We start from the raw sequence: 19,366 nt of genomic DNA on the forward strand, positions 1-19,366 counted from the left end.
CCAAACATAGCTATTATATCTTATGTAAGTGTCCCCACATGACATGACCCTTTACCTATCGAGTCACTCCACAGTAAAAGGTGTCGAATGGAATGACGTAAGCACGTACGTACGCAAAGACGGAAAAGCCAAATTCATATATTCGTGACAAGTACCAAATAGTATCAATTTAGGTATATACGTTCTTCTCAAACTCAAAAGCTATTTCTCACCTCAGTTCGTCTTGCTCCTGCGTTAGTCCCATTAAAGGAGCTTTCCACCAACGGTAAACGATCAACTTCCGGGAATGGATCCCGCCAAAACGTATCCATCCACTATCTGCCACGTGGTGGCGATGCCCTATCCCGGTCGCGGCCACATCAACGCCATGATGAACCTCTGCAAGCTCCTAGCTTTGAAAAGGCCCCAAAACATTCTCGTCACTTTCGTAGTCACGGAAGAGTGGCTTGGCTTCATCGGCTCAGACCGTAAGCCGGCTAACTTCCGCTTCGCCACCGTACCCAACGTCATACCTTCCGAGCTGGGTCGCGCCAAAGACTTTCCCGGCTTCGTGGAAGCCGTATACACGAAGATGGAAGCACCGTTTGAGGAGCTCCTTGACCGGCTTGAGCCGCCAGTGACAGCCATCGTGGCTGACACTTATTTGATTTCGGCTACCAGAGTAGGGAACCGGAGGAATATTCCGGTGGCATCGCTGTGGCCCATGTCGGCGACGGTATTCTCTGTGTTGCACCATTTTGAGCTCCTCGTGCAGCACGGCCATTCCCCGATTGAAGTGTCAGGTGCGTCTATTTCCCTGATCTCAATCAATTTTATTTATTTATTATTATTATTTTTTAATCCTGCGTGGCTTGGCCTTATTGAAGACAAAAGATGACTCACTGGTTGCATATAAGTTTAATAATTGTGCAAAAATTTCACTAACAATAGTTATTAAAGAGTAGGATGAAAGAGAACTAAAATTTAATATATAAAATGATTTTAGGATGGCTAAATCTATGACAATATATAAGTTGCATTTTATAAATGTGTTTTTTTTTTTTGTTGTTTTATTCGATCCACTCAATTGTCTTCATTTGGCAGAAATCAACAGTTGTTTAAATTCTTTTATAACCTTTTTTTTTTTGTTTACTATTATTATTTATATTTTTTTTATACTCTTTTAAAGACATTTTCGAAAAATTAAATTATATTGAAAAACATGTGCATGAGTCGTATGACCCAAGTTATAGGCTAGTTTAAATAATGTTTTAACAATAACAAATAAATCCAGTGGATTCAAAACAACCTTCGTAATAAAATGATCTGTATAATTCAACCCTTTTTTTTTTTAACAGTCTTTATGAAATTATAAAAAGAAAAGTTGTTTGGCTAGGGTTGAACCAATCACCCCCAAAGGCTATTTGAGGTGTCTGCCACCTCTTTTGACCGGCTTTTTGGGTGCTCAACCATTCCTAATGTCTTTTGTGGTAATTTGTCCCTCCCCTCTCTCCATAGTCTTTCTTTTGGAGTGATTTGGCCAAATTCTTACTTACATTGTTTTGTTTGCTTGTCTACCATTTAATTAAGAACACGGAGATGAGCTTGTGGATTACATTCCGGGAGTATCTGCTACACGCATTATAGATCTTCCCCCGGTTATTACTCCAAAACTCTTGCACCGATGCCTGGAAGGTGTATCATTGGTGTCCAAAGCGCAATATCTTCTTTTCACTTCTGTATCTACGCTTGAATATGAAGCCATTGACACTTTAAAAGCAAAATTTCCTTTTCCAGTGTACCCTATTGGCCCAACCATACCTTACTTTGAACTTCAAAAGAATTCTTCTTTAACAGATGGCCACATTCATGGTGTCAATTATTTCCGGTGGCTAGATTGTCAACCTATAGACTCTGTCTTATACGTCTCATTAGGAAGTTTTCTCTCGATTTCAAGTGCCCAGATGGATGAAATTGTAGGTGGGCTACAGGATAGTGGTGTGAGGTACCTATGGGTGTCACGCGGGGAAACTGGTCGGGTTGAAGATACTTGTGGTGGTGATATGGGCTTGGTGGTGCCTTGGTGTGACCAATTGAAGGTGTTGTGCCATCCCTCAGTAGGAGGGTTTTTGACACATTGTGGTTGGAATTCTACACTGGAGGCTACTTTTGCTGGTGTTCCTATGCTTACTTTCCCTATATTTTGGGATCAAATCCCAAATAGTAAACAAATTGTAGAGGATTGGAAGGTTGGATGGAGGGTTAAGAAAGATGTGGGATTTGAAAATTTAGTGACAAGGGGAGAAATTTCAGAGCTTGTGAAAAGGTTAATGGATCAAAAAAGCAATGAGGGGAATGAAATGAGGAAAAGAGCAAAACAACTACAAGAGGCCTGCCAAGGTGCAATTACTGAGGGAGGGTCATCTGAAGCAAATCTGGATGCTTTTATTAGGGATGTTTCAAAAGGCCACGTTGGTCATTAAGCAAATTGTGATGTGTTATTTTTCATTGATGAATTAATTTGTAGCCTATGACTGATAATTCCAATATGTTCGTGTGAGTTTCGGACATATCACTTCTTTTATGTTTTTACCTTAAAAGTTTCTCAAGGTTCTACTGTACAGTAGTTTCTTCAAAGCTTGAAATGCGTGGAGAAGATCTGGGAAGAGGATGCTAATTTCAAATTAATGTCATAATTTTTTATGAAATAATAAAGAGTATATAGTCGATAAGTTAGCCACGGTAATTATTTCATTAATGATGGATTGTTCCGCTAGTTTGTAAAATATTTTGTAGTAAAAATTGTATTATGCACCCTCAACGCCACAATTTCATCATATGTATTAAGATACATCATAACCATAGCTAAAATGTCGGCACACATGACAATAGGTTGTACTGATATCTATTCTTTTAGTAAAGACACCGTCAATGTTAATATGTATTAATATATATTAAGTTAAATACTAGGTGAATATTAAACATATTAGCGACGACAATCATCGTCGCTAATATTCATCTAGTAGTTGTCGTAGCTAATTGAGAGGAAATCAATGAAGATCAAAGGAGCTTTCCAAAAGCAAATTTGCACAAACTAACACTTCAAAATTTTCCTTTTAAATCTAGAATTAGTGAGCCATATATAAGATAAATGCATGTCCCAATATTGCAAGAGGAAACCAAACCGGCGAGTTTCCTGTTTGCCCCAAAGAACTTAAGGTTGCTTCGATCAAATAGCAGCTCATTTCTCAACTAAATCTAGCTTGCTCTGTATTGTTACAAAGTTTCGATCGTCGTGTTGGGGCCATCAACATGCGTAGAAGGAAGGAGCTGATGTTGTTAATATGTGATCAAATGCTTTGCATATTTAGGTCCAAAGAAACCTAAGTCCACCTGGAGCAATAAAAGGGAGGGAGGAGAATTTATTAAGGAGCGACTGGATCGGGTCTTGGCTAACTTTCAATGGCAAGACTTTTATCCCGTCAGGCGAGTTGAGATTCTATCCTCTTGCACCTCCGACCATTCCCCAGTGAATGTCCAGTTCCAGAAGCAGATTCATCAAAGGAGGAAAAAACAAAAGAGGTTTCGTTATGAGGTGGCGTGGAATCAAAATGAAGTCAAACAGGTGGTAAAAAAAATATGGAGGGTTAAGCAACAACGTCAAGATGGGTCGGGACAAGTGGTGGGGAATTTAAAGCAAAGCAAAAACTCTCTTCTCCAATGGAAGAGACTGAATAACGACCCCACTGAAGCTGAGGTTAATCAGGTCCTGGAAAAAGTGAAGACCTTACAAGCGGTTGGAGGGAATTGGAATATGCAGGAGTTAAACAACCAACAGATAAGAGCACAGGAACTAATGGGGCAAATGGACTTGAAATGGCGTCAAAGGGAAAAACAGACGTGGTTGGCCCATGGAGATAAGAACACGAAATACTTCCATGCCTATGCTTCACAGAGACGACGGGCAAACCAGATTAATTCAATTATGGATAAACATGGAGTGTTTAGGGAAGACCCAACAGAGGTGGAGGGAGCCTTCGTGGAATACTTTCAGGAGTTTCTTTCCTCTTCAAACACTAGAGGGATTGACGAATGCATTCATGTTATTCCTTCCAGGATTTCGGAGGAGATGAATAGGAGGCTGATCCGTGAGGCGACAGTGGATGAAGTCCATCTAGCCTTGCATCAAATGGCCCCATTAAAGTCACCCGGTCCAGACGGTTTTCCAGCAGCGTTTTACCAGGACCATTGGGACTCAGTGGGTGAGGAGGTAACTCTTGCTATTAAGACTTTTTTCACTACCGGTTTAATTGACCCTGACATCAATTATACTCACATTGCTCTGGTACCAAAAAAGAACCATCCGACGGGAGTGTCGGACTTCAGACCCATAAGTCTCTGTAACGTGGTATATAAAATTCTCTCGAAAGTCATGGCAAACCGTTTAAAAATTTTGTTACCAACTATTATTTCTGGTAATCAATCGGCTTTTATTCCGGGACGGTTAATTTCAGATAATATATTGGCAGCATACGAAACCTTACATACTATGCACACCCGTATGTGTGGAAGGGTGGGATACATGGCTGTGAAGCTCGATATGAGCAAAGCATATGACCGCGTAGCATGGGTTTTTCTCGAAAAGGTGATGGAAAAAATGGGCTTTGCAAAAAAATGGGTTGATCTTGTGATGAAATGTATTACCACTGTATCTTATTCTGTTATTGTGAACGGCTCAGCCGTGGGTCTTTTTAAGCCTACACGGGGAATCCGACAGGGTGACCCGCTATCACCATATCTCTTTTTGTTTTGTGCAGACGTATTAAGTGCAAAACTCTCACATGAGGCATTGATTGGGAGACTGAAGGGGGTTCCTACTTCCTTTAAAGGCTTGAGGCTAAATCACTTGTTCTTCGCTGACGATAGTCTACTATTTTGTAAAGCGACTGAACAGGAGTGGAACTATCTAAAAGGGGTATTGGAGGATTATGAGCAAGCGTCGGGCCAAAGATTAAACAATGACAAGACATCCATCTTTTTCAGCCGAAACACAAGCTCTGATGATCGGATACGCATTTTGGCGGTAGTGGGTGTTCCAGATACGCAAAGGTTTGATACCTACCTCGGTTTGCTAGCATTGGTGGGAAAGTCACGAATAGGCGAATTCAAAAATTTGACCGACCGAGTGAAGCGACGAGTCTCCGATTGGAAGTCTAAATTTCTCTCCCAAGTGGGGAAGGAGGTCCTACTAAAAGCGGTGGTCCAAGCTATACCTACTTATAGCATGAGCATTTTTCTCCTCCCAAAAGAATTATGCAAGAATATAAATCAATTGATGCAGAAGTTTTGGTGGGGACACAAGGAAAATGACAGGAAAATTCACTGGATGAGTTGGGAAAAAATGGGAAGGTCAAAGGATATTGGAGGGTTGGGATTTCGGGACCTAATTGGTTTCAACAAAGCACTTCTTGCAAAACAAGGGTGGCGTCTCATGCAATACCCTAACAGTCTGTCCGCCAGAATTATTAAAGCAAAGTATTACCAGCAAGGGTCTTTTATATCAGCCAAATTGGGAAACCGCCCTTCATTTGCTTGGAGGAGCCTCTTAGCGGGTAGAGATTTATTAGAAGAAGGCATTTTCTGGCGCATTGGAATTGGCAAGACAGCCCGAATAAAAAGTGACAAATGGATTCCATCACCCAGTACCTATAAACCATGGTCTCACAACCCCAGATTTGATTCTAAAGCAGTGGTGGCCGACTTGTTGGAGGGGAATCCGGTCCGTTGGAACAAAACTCTTATCTTACAAAATTTCAGTGAAGAAGAGGCTACAGTAATTTGCAATATCCCTTTAAGCAGATACAATCGGGCAGACAAAATCATTTGGCGTGCGACACCCTCCGGAGAATTCTCTGTGAGAAGCGCCTACCACTTGGAAATGGAGCGAAGTGAAAGGGGGAGGGGGGAGTGTTCTACTGGTGGCACGGGACAAGCAACTTGGAAAAAGATTTGGAAGCTGAAGATTCCGAATTCTACCAAAATGTTCCTGTGGAGGGCCTGTAATAATATTCTGCCCACAAAGTCAAATCTTAAGAAGAGAAGAGTGCTGTCTGACGATCAATGTATGATATGCTGTAGGAGTCAAGAAACCATCACTCACATTCTATGGGATTGTGTTTCATCCCAGGATGTCTGGAGCGTGAGTAGCAGGAAACTACAAAAAACGGTGGTTGATGGAGAATGCTTCATGGACATGATGGAGAAAATGGTGAACCTTATGCAAGAGGAGGACCTGGAACTATTCGGAATGATAGCCAAGGGAATCTGGAAGAGACGAAACGAGGTGCTCCATGGGGGACATTTTACTCATCCTGACGAGGTAGCTGCTAAAGCCAAGGCCTCCCTCCAACAGTTCCAAAGCGCAAATGCCAAGCCTCTAACTGAAATTGCTACTCCTTCAGTTACTAGGCCGAAATGGGAACCTCCGCCCTCTGGTATTTTTAAGGTGAACTGGGATGTAGCTATAGCCCTGAAGGAGATGCGGATGGGAGTAGGTGTACTGATTCGTGATGAGAAGGGCTTTGTGATTGCAGGCCTTAGCAAGCCCATTATGGCAGTGTATGAACCGGCCACAGTAGAAGCTTTTGCTGCTCTCTGCGCAGTGGAATTCTGTAGAGAGGTTGGGGCACACAACATTCTCCTTGAGGGGGACTCTCTACTTGTGGTGAAGGCTATAAATGATTCCAACCCCAATTGGCTACGGTATGGGCAGCTTATAGAAGACAGTCGCCTGGTTTTGGAGTCTCTTCATGGATGGAAGGTTCGCCATGTGAAACGGGAAGCCAATACAGCGGCTCATGGACTTGCCCAATACGCAATAAGGACCTCAACGGATCAAGTGTGGCTTGAAGAATCCCCCAACTGTATTTCTGACATTATTATTTTAGAGCAATTAGCTCTATCTCTGTAGGGCGTTGTCCCGAATTTCAGTTTTTGAAATAAAGATAGATTTCAAAAAAAAAAAATGCTTTGCATATTAATGTTATTAATTCTATGGCATCCGAGAAGAAAACATAGAACCGTTATATTTCATAATTAATTGTTTATTTTATTTTTTGGAATAATATGACACCTATAATTAGTCTATAATTTTATTATATCTTATGTGTCCCCACATGACGTGTTAAGATTTTTTTATTGGAAGTGTAACATTTTTTTGGCTTGGTTTTATAAATATATTTTTCCAATAAAAATAAGCAGTGTCAGGTTCGTGCATGTATTGAATTCTAAAAGATGTCAAATGGAATGACGTAAGCACGTACGTACGCAAAGACAGAAAAGCCAAATTCATATATTCGGGACATGTACTAGACAATATCAATTTACGAATATACGTTCTTCTCAAACTCAAAAGCTATTTCTCACCTCAGACTCCTCAGTTCGTCTTGCTCCTGCGTTAGTCCCATTAAAGGAGCTTTCCATCAACGGTAAACGATCAACTTCCGGAATGGATCCCGCCAAAACGTATCCATCCACTATCTGCCACGTGGTGGCGATGCCCTATCCTGGTCGCGGCCACATCAACGCCATGATGAACGCCTGCAAGCTCCTAGCTTTGAAAAGTCCCCAACACATTCTCCTCACCTTCGCAGTCACCGAAGAGTGGCTCGGCTTCATCGGCTCAGACCCTAAGCCGGATAACATCCGCTTCGCCACCGTACCCAACGTCATACCTTCCGAGCATGGTCGTGCCAAAGACTTTCCCGGCTTCGTGGAAGCCGTAAGCACGAAGATGGAAGCCCCCTTTGAGGAGCTCCTAGACCGGCTTGAGCCGCCGGTGACAGCCATCGTGGCTGACACTTTTGTGGTTTGGGCTGTCGGAGTTGGGAACCGGAGGAATATTCCGGTGGCATCGCTATGGCCCATGTCGGCGACGGTGTTCTCTGTGATTTACCATTTTGAGCTCTTCGTGCAGCACGGCCATTTCCCGATTGAATTGTCAGGTGCGTCTAAAAATCTTTTCTCAATCAACTCTTTTTTTTTTTTTTTTGATATTTGAGTTAGGTGCCGTAAAAAAGGTTTAAAATTAAATTTAGAACATCGAAAAATTATATCTTAGAGATATCGCCAATAAAACTACAGAAATTTCTTCGGCAGCAACGAGGCCAAATATCTTTTTCTATTGTCTTGGCTTGGCCTTAACGAAGAAAAGGATAGTCACGTGGATGTATTATTGTATGTATGGTCCAGCGGCCGATCCTAGGTTAATGAAGGATAAAAAATAAAGGTTTTAGGCCAGCCAAAAAAAAAAAAAAAAATTATTATTGCTTTTTTATCAGGAAAAAATTGGTCAAATTGGTTCTATGATCGACCTCATAAAAAATAAATATAGTCATTTCAAAATGAGTTTATAAATCTATGTACGTACACAATTGGCAGAATGCTTATAGAATTATAATTTTACTTTCAAATAAAAAATTTTATATATATAGAAAACACTTGTTTTACAATGACCGAATTAAACCATAGGTCAATTGGGTGGCGAGCCACCACTTTTGACCGGTTTTCAAAGTGTTCAACTACTCTTAAGGTTTTTGTGATAGTTTGGCTACTCCTAAATTCTAGCTTTAGGGTGTTTAATTAGCCACCCCTCATGCATAATTCTTACTTACATTGCTTTTTGTATTCTTCTCTGCAATGTGTTTAATTTAAGACATTGGAGATGAGCTTGTGGACTACATTCTTGGAGTGTCTACCATGCGTATTATGGATCTTCCCACCATTATGTATGGACACGGTCGAAAAGTCTTGAACTGATGCTTGGAAGGTGTTTCACTGGTGTCTAAAGCGCAATATCTTTTATTCACTTCTGACCACGAGCTTGAAACTAAAGTCATTGACACTTTAAAAGTAGAACTTCCTCTTTCGATATATACTATTGGTCCTGCCATACCTTACTTCGAACTTCAAAAGAATGCTTCTATAACAAATGGTCACAATGACGTGAACTATCTCGAGTGGCTAAATTGTCAATCTACAGGCTCTGTCTTGTACGTCTCATTTGGAAGCTTCCTTTCAGTTTCAAGTGCCCAAATTGATGAAATTGTAGGTGGGCTACGGGATAGTGGCGTCAAGTATTTGTGGGTGTTGCGTGGGGAAACTGCTCAGCATGGAGATGCTGGTGGTAGTGATATGAGCCTAGTGTTGCCTTGGTGTGACCAATTGAAGGTGTTGTGCCATCCATCAGTAGGAGGGTTTTGGACACATTGTGGATGGAATTCTACGTTAGAGGCTGCTTTTGCTGGTGTTCCTATGCTTACTTTTCCTATATTGGGGGATCAAATCTCAAACAGTAAACAGGTTGTGGAGGACTGGAAGGTTGGATGGAGGGTTAAGAAAGATGTGGGATCTGAAAATTTAGTGACAAGGGGAGAAATCTCTAAACTTGTGAAAATGTTTATGGATCAAAAAAGCAATGAGGGTAATGAAATGAAGAAAAGAGTAAAACAACTTCAAGAGGTATGCCGAAGCGCAATTGCTGAAGGTGGATCATCCGAAATAAATCTTGATGCTTTTATTAAAAATATTTCAAAAGGTCCCGATCTGTAACCATATTGTGATGTGTTATGTCTGATTTAGGTAGTTGGTGAGGCAATAACTTATCATTGATGATTTAATTTGTATCGAATGACGATGATTTCAATAAGTTCATGTGAATTTCAATTTTCAGGCACTTTAATCTTTGATGTCGTTGGAAAATTATTTTTATTGGATTTTTTAATTTTTTTTTTTTTAAACAGTAGAAATTTAAAAGTAAAAGCCTGAGAAAACAAAAAGACAAAACTCATTTCTAGATAGCGCAAGAAAGGAAGTACGAAGGATTAATTTATGTTCCCAGCTTTGCAGCTGGGCAGACTTATTCCTCCTTCTCATTGGCTGCTGGAATTTTGATTTTCGAGCTGCCCGATTTGAAGGATCCCAATCTAAGTCAAACAGCCAAGCGACTCAGTCAATTCCTCTCTCGGCGATTCATCAAACACAAAAGACTCAGTTTCCTGTAGTACATGGATCCCATCGGCGTCGAACCAACCACCGTCCACCACGTGGTGGCGATCCCTTTCCCACTTCAAGGCCACACCAACGCCATGATGAGCCTCTGCAAGTTACTAGCCGCACAGAAAGACAACCTTCTCGTCACCTTCGTCGTCACCGAAGAGTGGCTCGGCAGGATTTCCTCCGAGCCCAAGCCGGCTACCATCCGCTTCGCCTCAATCCCCAACATCGGCGAGCGCGCAAAAGCAGTAGACCTTGGGGGCTTCATCGAAGCGGTCATGAACAAAATGGAAACTCCCTTTGAGCAGCTCCTGGATCGGCTCGAGCCGCCGGTAGCTCGAATCTTGGCTGATTTTGAGCTTCAGTGGCCTATCGGTGTCGGGTCTCGAAGGAAAATTCCGGTGGCATCCCTTTGGACCATGTCAGCGTCTTTTTTCTCGGTGCTTCATCATTCTTTTGCTTTCCGACAAAATGGGCATTTGTCGCTTCCCTTTCCAGGTTAGCATGCGCCTTTATTCATTTTCGTTACAATTATTTGTACTAGAACTTTCATTTAAATGGGGTTTACAGCTTTATTTATTTATTTTTTGTAAGTATGGGTTTACAGCTTTAGATTATATATCATTGAACTTCTTTGGTGGAACAGCTGACTTTTTTTTTTTTTAAACGGGAATTTTTGTAAGTTAATTGATAATAAGATGCAGAGCATGAAGCTCTTGCGTTATAGAGCATAAAAGTTTTCAAAAATTATAGCTCAAAATTATGAGATTACAATATCATAGATACAATACAAATTTTACAACTTTTCTGTTAACTTATATACAACTGGGGTTAACGCACACATCTACTTTTGGAAAGACTAAATCTAAAACATAAGTAACTATTATTAATAGATCTTGATCAATACCGATCGAGTAATCACAATTTTATATCCATGAGATTTGATAGTGGTTTTTTATTTTTTCCTGAGCTTTGATAATTTTATATCCAAGAGATTTGATAGTAAAATATATTCGAGCCAACGTATTTCAAATGCAAAACACTGATATAATGCAATTGGGTGAGCTATATATATAGGTGATGGAGAAGAGCAAATGGACACCATACCAGGAATTACTTCAACACAACTAGAAGATCTAAGAACAGTAATTCGTGAGACCGACCCACAGGCCTTGGAAACGACCTTCCAAGGCATTTCAAAGGCATCCAATGCACAGTATCTTCTACTTAGTTCTGTCTATGAACTTGAACCCCAAGCCTTCGACACTTTGAAAGCAATTTTCCCTTTCCCTGTTTACTCTATTGGCCCTGCTACCCGTTACTTGGAGATTGAAGATTCTTCCTCTAAAATTTGCCCTGATCATGATGACCATCTAAAATGGTTGGACTCCCAGCCTAAAGATTCTGTCCTGTACTTCTCTCTGGGCAGTGTCATGCAAGTGTCAGACGCCCAAATGGATGAATTTGCTGCAGCGCTGCGTAGCAGCGGCGTTCGATTCTTCTGGGTGGCGCGTGGAGACGCATCTCGGCTGAAAGAGAGTTGTGGTGATATGGGTTTGGTCGTGCCATGGTGCGACCAACTGAGGGTGCTGTGTCATCCTTCTATCGGCGGTTTTTGGTCCCATTGCGGGTGGAATTCCACCCAAGAAGCTGTTTATGCTGGCGTTCCGATGCTTGCTTTTCCTCTGTTTTTGGATCAAGTTCCTAATAGCAGGCAGATTGTAGAGGACTGGAAGACTGGGTGGAGTGTGAAGCGAGCAGAGGCAGGAAGTGAGATTTTGGTGGCAAAAGAAGCCATAGCTGAGCTTGTTCAAAGGTTCATGGATCTTGAAAGCTGTGAAGGAAATGAGATTAGGAAAAGAGCAAGAGAGCTGAAAAATCTCTGCCGCCAAGCAATTGCTAAGAGTGGATCATCTTATGCTAACCTTGATGCATTTATTTGTAACTTCTTGGATGGCCACGGCCATTGTGGAGTTTCTTTGTTTGAACAAAAATCACTCTGAATTAATTCTATGCTTTTTACCGTTTCACTTTAAAATTTGTCTTCCACAGCTGTTACAAAACCCGTCGCCGGTGTAGCCGTCTAGGTTTGGCAACCTTTCAAAAATCAGAGAACACATTTTTCAAAATAAATAAATAAAAATATATATCTTTTAAAAAAAATTAAATATTTTTTTTTAGTAATTGTCAAAATTGTTTTTCTATTCCCTCTTTGGCAGCAACGAGGCCAAATATCTTTTTCTATTGTCTTGGCTTGGCCATAACGAAGAAAAGGATAGTCACGTGGATGTATTATTCTCTGTATGTTCCAGCAGCCGATCCTAGGTTAATGAAGGATAAAAAATAAAGAAGGTTTTAGGCCAGCTAAAAAAAAAAAAAAAATTATTATTGCTTTTTTTTCAGGAATTTTTTTTTCAAATTGGTTCTATGATCGACCTCATAAAAAATAAATATAGTCATTTGAAAATGAGTTTATAAATATATGTACATAAACAATTGGCAGAATCTTTATAGAATTATAATTTTACTTTCAAATAAATAAAAAATTAAAAAAAAAAAATTGTATTACAATAACCGAGTTGAACCATAGGTCAATTGGGTGGCCTGCCTCCTTACATTGCTTTTTTATTCTTCTCTGCCATGTGTTTAATTAAGACCAAGGAGATGAACTTGTGGACTACATTCCAGGTGTGTCTACTATGTTTACTGTAGATCTTCCCACCGTTATGTATGAAAACGGTTGAAAAGTCTTGAACCGATGCCGAGGTGTTTCACTGGTATCTAAAGCACAATATTTTCTATTCACTTCCACTCACGAGCTTGAAACTGAAGTCATTGACACTTTAAAAGCAAAACTTCCTTTTTTGGTATACCCTCTTAGTCCTGCCATGCCTTACTTCGAACTTCAAAAGCATTTCTCTATAACAAATGGTCACAATGACGTAAAATATTTTGTAGTGAAAATTGTATCATGCACCCTCAACACCACTATTTCATCATATGCATGTATCAAGATACATCATAACCATAGCTAAAATGTCGGCACACATGACAATAGGTTGCACTGAGATCTATTCTTTTAGTAAAGACACCGTCAATGTTAATATGTATTAATATATAATTATATATTAAGTTAAATACTTGGCGAATATTAAACATATTAGAGACGACAATCATCGTCGCTAATATTCATCTAATAGTTGTCGTTGCTAATTGAGAGGAAAACAATGACGATCAAAGGAGCTTTCCAAAAGCAAATTTGCACAAACTAACACTTCAAATTTTGCCTTTTAAATCTAGAATTAGTGAGCCATAAGATAAATGCATGTCCCGGTATTGCAAGAGGAAACCAAACCGGCCAGTTTCCTGTTTGCCCCAAAGAACTTAAGGTTCCTTTGATCAAATAGCAGCTCATTTCTCAACTAAATCTAGCTTGCTCTGTATTGTTACAAAGTTTCGTCGTGTTGGGGCCATCAACGTGCGTAGAAGGAAGGAGCTGATGTTGTTAATATTTGATCAAATGCTTTGCATGATGTTATCAATTCTATGGCATCCGAGAAGAAAACATAGAACCATTATATTTCATAATTAATTGTTTATTTTATTTTTTGGAATAATATGAGACTTATAATTGGTATATAATTTTATTATATCTTATGTGTCCCCACATGACGCGTGTTAAGATTTTTTTATTGTAAGTGTAACATTTTTTTGGCTTGGTTTTATAAAAATATTTTTCCAATAAAAATAAGCAGTGCCAGGTTCGTGCATGTATTGAACTGTTTCTTGACCAGCCCTTTGTTTTTGACCCTTTCCTTATTGAGTCACTCCACAGGTAAAAGGTGTCAAATGGAATGACGTAAGCACTTACGTACGCAATGACAGAAAAGTCAAATTCATATATTCGGGACATGTACCAAACAATATCAATTTACGTATATACGTTCTTCTCAAACTCAAAAGCTATTTCTCACCTCAGGTCGTCTTGCTCCTGCGTTAGTCCCATTAAAGGAGCTTTCCACCAACGGTAAACGATCAACTTCCGGGAATGGACCCCGCCAAAACGTATCCATCCACTATCTGCCACGTGCTGGCGATGCCCTATCCCGGTCGCGGCCACATCAACGCCATGATGAACTTCTGCAAGCTCCTAGCTTTGAAAAGGCCCCAACACATTCTCGTCACCTTCGTAGTCACCGAAGAGTGGCTCGGCTTCATCGGCTCAGACCCTATGCCGGATAACATACGCTTCGCCACCGTACCCAACGTCATACCTTCCGAGCATGGTCGTGCCAAAGACTTTCCCGGCTTCATGGAAGCCGTAAGCACGAAGATGGAAGCGCCCTTTGAGGAGCTCCTAGACCGGCTTGAGCCGCTGGTGACAACCATCGTGGCTGACACTTTTGTGGTTTGGGCTGTCGGAGTTGGGAACCGGAGGAATATTCCGGTGGCATCGCTATGGCCCATGTCTGCGACGGGGTTCTCTCTGATTCACCATTTTGAGCTCTTCGTGCAGCACGGCCACTTCCCGATTGAACTGTCAGGTGCGTCTAAAAACCTTTTCTCAATCAACTCTTTTTTTTTTTTTTTTTGATATTTGAGTTAGGTGCCGTAAAAAAAGTTTAAAATTAAATTTAGAACATCGAAAAATTAAATCTTAGGGATATCGCCAATAAAATTACAGAAATTTCCTCGGCAGCAACGAGACCAAATATCTTTTTCTATTGTCTTGGCTTGGCCTTAACGAAGAAAAAGAAAGTCACGTGGATGTATTATTCTATGTATGGTCCAGCAGCCGATCCTAGGTTAATGAAGGATAAAAAATAGAGAAGGTTTTAGGCCAGCAAAAAAAAAAATGATAATTTTATTATTGCTTTTTTATCAGGAAAAAATTTGCCAAATTGGTTCTACGATCGACCTCATAAAAAATAAATATATTCATTTCAAAATGAGTTTATGAATCTATGTACGTACGTACAATTGGCAGAATCTTTATAAAATTATAATTTTACTTTCAAATAAAAAATTATATATATAACACTTGTTTTACAATGACCGAATTAAACCATAGGTCAATTGAGTGGCCAGCCACCACTTTTGACCGGTTTTCAAAGTGTTCAACTACTCTTAAGGTCTTTGTGATAGTTTGGCTACTCCTAAATTCTAGCTTTAGGGTGTTGAATTAGCCATCCCTCATGCATAATTCTTACTTACATTGCTTTTTGTATTCTTCTCTGCAATGTGTTTAATTTAAGACATTGGAGATGAGCTTGTAGACTACATTCCTGGAGTGTCTACCATGCGTATTATAGATCTTCCCACCATTATGTATGGAAACAATCGAAAAGTCTTGAACCGAAACTTGGAAGGTGTTTCAGCGGTGTCTAAAGCGCAATATCTTCTATTCACTTCCGCCCAAGAGCTTGAAACTGAAGTCATTGATACTTTAAAAGTAGAACTTCCTCTTCCGGTATACACTATTGGTCCTGCCATACCTTACTTCGAACTTCAAAAGAATTCCTCTATAACAAATGGTCACAATGACGTGAACTATCTCGAGTGGCTAGATTGTCAATCTACAGGCTCTGTCTTGTACGTCTCGTTTGGAAGCTTCCTTTCGGTTTCAAGTACCCAAATGGATGAAATTGCAGGTGGGCTACGGGATAGTGGCGTCAAGTATTTGTGGGTGTCGCGTGAGGAAACTGCTCAGCATGGAGATGCTAGTGGTAGTGATATGAGCCTAGTGTTGCCTTGGTGTGACCAATTGAAGGTGTTGTGCCATCCATCAGTAGGAGGGTTTTGGACACATTGTGGATGGAATTCTACGTTGGAGGCAGCTTATGCTGGTGTTCCTATGCTTACTTTTCCTATATTGGGGGATCAAATCCCAAACAGTAAACAGGTTGTGGAGGACTGGAAGGTTGGATGGAGGGTTAAGAAAGATGTGGGATCTGAAAATTTAGTGACAAGGGGAGAAATCTCTGAACTTGTCAAAATGTTTATGGATCAAAAAAGCAATGAGGTCAATGAAATGAAGAAAAGAGCAAAACAACTTCAAGAGGTATGCCGAGGCGCAATCGCTGAAGGTGGATCATCCGAAACAAATCTTGATGCTTTTATTAAAAATATTTCAAAAGGCCACGGTCAGTAACCATATTGTGATGTGTTATGTCTGATTAGCTAGTTGGTGAGGCAATAGCTTATCATTGATGATTTAATTTGTAACGAATGACCGATAATTTCAATAAGTTCATGTGAATTTCAATTTTCAGGCACTTTAATCTTTGATGTCGATGGTAAATTATTTTTATTGGATTTTTAATTTTTTTTTTTTTTTTTTTGGTAGAAATTTAAAAGTAAAAGCCTGAGAAAACAAAAAGATAAAACTCATTTCTAGATAACGAAAGAAAGGAAGTACGAAGTATTAATTTATTTTCCCAGCTTTGCAGCTTGGCAGACTTATTCGAACGATAAGAAGTCAAACTGATGAGTATCCCTAAATTAAGCTTAAAAAATAGAGAAAATTAAGCTGCCCGAACTTCACCTGCTCCGCAGCCTCCTTCTCATTGGTCGCTGGAATTTTGATTTTCGAGCTGCCCTATTTGAAGGATCCCAATCCAAGTCAAACAGCCAAGCGACTCAGTCAATTCCTCTCTCGGCGATTCATCAAACACAAAAGCCTCAGTTTCCTGTAGTACATGGATCCCATCGGCGTCGAACCAACCACCGTCCACCACGTGGTGGCGATCCCTTTCCCACTTCAAGGCCACACCAACGCCATGATGAGCCTCTGCAAGTTACTAGCCGCACGGAAAGACAACCTTCTCGTCACCTTCGTCGTCACGGAAGAGTGGCTCGGCTGCATTGCCTCCGAGCCCAAGCCGGCTACCATCCGCTTCGCCTCAATCCCCAACATCGTCGAGCGCGCAAAAGCAGTAGACTTTGGGGGCTTCAACGAAGCGGTCATGACCAAAATGGAAACTCCCTTTGAGCAGCTCCTGGATCGGCTCGAGCCGCCGGTAGCTCGAATCTTGGCTGATTTTGAGCTTCAGTGGCCTATCGGCGTCGGGTGTCGAAGGAAAGTTCCGGTGGCATCCCTTTGGACCATGTCAGCGTCTTTTTTCTCGGTGCTTCATCATTCTTTTGCTTTCCGAGAAAATGGGCATTTGTGGCTTCCCTTTTCAGGTTAGCATGCGCCTTTATTCATTTTCGTTACAATTATTTGTACTAGAACTTTCATTTAAATGGGTTTACAGCTTTAGCTTATATATCATTGAACTTCTTTGGTGGAACAGCTGACTTTTTTCTTTTTTCTTTTTTTTGAAACGGGAATTTTTGTAATTTAATTGATAATAAGAATACATAGCAGCTATTGCATCATAAAGCATAAAAGCTCTAAAAAATCATAGCTCAAAATTAAGAGGTTACAACATCATAAATACAATACAAATCTTACAGCTTTTCCGCTAACCTATATACAACTGCAGTTAATGCACAGATTTATTCTTGGATAAACAGACTAGATCTAAAACATAGGTAACTATTATTAATAGATCTTGATCGGTACTGATTGAGTAATCACAATTTTATATCCAAGAGATTTGATAGTGGTTTTTTTTTTTTTTTTTACTGAGCTTTGATAGTTTATATCCAAGAGATTTGATAGTTGCAAGTACTAGATTGCACCTTTCTGTGATCGCATCATTTCGTGATCGGCCATTCTTACTATAGATCATGATATTATTCCAGATCGTTTTGATAATTCTAATCTTAATTACTAGTATTTTTAATTGAATAGTTTAGATTTTGCTATTTCGGTGTATAAGTTAACAAATTAAGAAATATATAATATCTTAGAGATGATATTACTATGCCTACTGCACAATTTTTGCACAAGTCGGTGCCATTTGTATTTAACATCAAGTGGGGGGATCTTGAAAAGTATGGATTGTTTCTAATAAATAAAAAGTATGTGAAAATGGAATGACCATGAGGGATATCCATGATTTTTTTGTTTTGGTAAAATAAATCCATGAACCAATAGGAAAACAAACTATTTCCTGATCGAGCCAACATATTTCAAATGCAAAACACTGATATAATGCAATTGGGTGAGCTATATATATAGGTGATGGAGAAGAGCAAATGGACACCATACCAGGAATTACTTCAACACAACTAGAAGATCTAAGAACAGTAATTCGTGAGAACGACCCACAGGGCTTGGAAACGACCTTCCAAGGCATTTCAAAGGCATCCAATGCACAGTATCTTCTACTTAGTTCTGTCTATGAACTTGAACCCCAAGCCTTCGACACTTTGAAAGCAATTTTCCCTTTCCCTGTCTACTCTATTGGCCCTGCTACCCGTTACTTGGAGATTGAAGATTCTTCCTGTAAAATTTGCCCTGATCATGATGACCATCTAAAATGGTTGGACTCCCAGCCTGAAGATTCTGTCCTGTACATCTCTCTGGGCAGTTTCTTTCTTCTGTCAGACGCCCAAATGGATGAATTTGCTGCAGCGCTGCGTAGCAGCGGCGTTCGATTCTTCTGGGTGGCGCGTGGAGACGCTTCTCGGCTGAAAGAGAGTTGTGGTGATATGGGTTTGGTCGTGCCATGGTGCGACCAACTGAGGGTGCTGTGTCATCCTTCTGTCGGCGGTTTTTGGTCCCATTGCGGGTGGAATTCCACCCAAGAAGCTGTTTATGCAGGCGTTCCGATGCTTGCTTTTCCTCTGTTTTTGGATCAAGTTCCTAATAGCAGGCAGATTATAGAGGACTGGAAGACTGGGTGGAGTGTGAAGAGAACAGAGGCAGGAAGTGAGATTTTGGTGCCAAAAGAAGCCATAGCTGAGCTCGTTGAAAGGTTCATGGATCTTGAAAGCTGTGAAGGAAATGAGATTAGGAAAAGAGCAAGAGAGCTGAAAAATCTCTGCCGCCAAGCAATTGCTAAAAGTGGATCATCTTATGCTAACCTTGATGCATTTATTTGTAACTTCTTGGATGGCCACGGCCATTGTGGAGTTTCTTTGTTTGAACAAAAATTACTCTGAATTAATTCTATGCTTTTTACCGTTTCACTTTAAAATTTGTCTTCCACAGCTGTTACAAATCCCGTCGCCAAGTGTAGGCATGTAATCGAGTCGAGCTTGAATGAGCTTCCTTTGTTCAGGCTTGGCTCGTTTAAATTTTACTCGAGCTCGAGCTCGAGCCGAGCTCAATGGCGAGCCAAAAAAATCGAGCTCGAGCTCATAATAAGTTGAGCCGAGCCAGCTCACGAGCTAGCTTTTATATTTAATTTTTTTTTTAAAAAAATAAAAAAAATAAAATTTA

General features: G+C 40.3%; 6 protein-coding genes across 8 annotated transcripts; all 6 read left to right on the plus strand.

The window, feature by feature from the left end:
* Window positions 1-190: 190 nt before the first annotated feature.
* On the plus strand, window positions 191-2,637 carry LOC132164306 (UDP-glycosyltransferase 87A1-like). Of its 2 annotated transcripts, none has more exons than XM_059574793.1 (2): window positions 191-782; window positions 1,570-2,637. In XM_059574793.1, exons 1-2 carry the CDS (start codon window positions 287-289, stop codon window positions 2,460-2,462), a joined length of 1,389 nt encoding a protein of 462 aa, XP_059430776.1. In that variant the 5' UTR covers window positions 191-286; the 3' UTR covers window positions 2,463-2,637. The 2 variants fall into 2 exon arrangements, with proteins under 2 accessions (XP_059430776.1, XP_059430777.1); XM_059574794.1 differs by having other exon boundaries at window positions 1,579-2,637.
* Window positions 2,638-7,418: 4,781 nt separating this feature from the next.
* On the plus strand, window positions 7,419-9,718 carry LOC132164470 (UDP-glycosyltransferase 87A2-like). The gene is made up of 2 exons (XM_059574987.1): window positions 7,419-7,982; window positions 8,693-9,718. The coding sequence occupies exons 1-2, from the start codon at window positions 7,487-7,489 to the stop codon at window positions 8,794-8,796; spliced, it is 600 nt and encodes a 199-aa protein (XP_059430970.1). The 5' UTR covers window positions 7,419-7,486; the 3' UTR covers window positions 8,797-9,718.
* On the plus strand, window positions 8,796-9,648 carry LOC132163165 (UDP-glycosyltransferase 87A2-like). Its single transcript, XM_059573352.1, has 3 exons — window positions 8,796-8,817; window positions 9,020-9,498; window positions 9,619-9,648. The coding sequence occupies exons 1-3, from the start codon at window positions 8,796-8,798 to the stop codon at window positions 9,646-9,648; spliced, it is 531 nt and encodes a 176-aa protein (XP_059429335.1).
* Window positions 9,719-9,849: 131 nt separating the features above from the next.
* On the plus strand, window positions 9,850-12,059 carry LOC132163978 (UDP-glycosyltransferase 87A1-like). Its single transcript, XM_059574371.1, has 2 exons — window positions 9,850-10,530; window positions 11,110-12,059. Exons 1-2 carry the CDS (start codon window positions 10,044-10,046, stop codon window positions 12,033-12,035), a joined length of 1,413 nt encoding a protein of 470 aa, XP_059430354.1. The 5' UTR covers window positions 9,850-10,043; the 3' UTR covers window positions 12,036-12,059.
* Window positions 12,060-13,981: 1,922 nt separating this feature from the next.
* On the plus strand, window positions 13,982-16,571 carry LOC132163211 (UDP-glycosyltransferase 87A1-like). Of its 2 annotated transcripts, XM_059573417.1 has the most exons (3): window positions 13,982-14,576; window positions 15,288-16,118; window positions 16,482-16,571. In XM_059573417.1, the coding sequence occupies exons 1-3, from the start codon at window positions 14,081-14,083 to the stop codon at window positions 16,517-16,519; spliced, it is 1,365 nt and encodes a 454-aa protein (XP_059429400.1). In that variant the 5' UTR covers window positions 13,982-14,080; the 3' UTR covers window positions 16,520-16,571. The 2 variants fall into 2 exon arrangements, with proteins under 2 accessions (XP_059429400.1, XP_059429399.1); XM_059573416.1 differs by lacking the exon at window positions 16,482-16,571 and having other exon boundaries at window positions 15,288-16,297.
* A 158-nt stretch (window positions 16,572-16,729) lies between these two features.
* Window positions 16,730-19,115, plus strand: LOC132163210 (UDP-glycosyltransferase 87A1-like). The gene is made up of 2 exons (XM_059573415.1): window positions 16,730-17,217; window positions 18,161-19,115. Exons 1-2 carry the CDS (start codon window positions 16,731-16,733, stop codon window positions 19,084-19,086), a joined length of 1,413 nt encoding a protein of 470 aa, XP_059429398.1. The 5' UTR covers window position 16,730; the 3' UTR covers window positions 19,087-19,115.
* Window positions 19,116-19,366: the final 251 nt, after the last annotated feature.

Source organism: Corylus avellana, chromosome ca10 (assembly GCF_901000735.1).
Source record: "Corylus avellana chromosome ca10, CavTom2PMs-1.0".
NCBI lineage: Eukaryota > Viridiplantae > Streptophyta > Magnoliopsida > Fagales > Betulaceae > Corylus > Corylus avellana.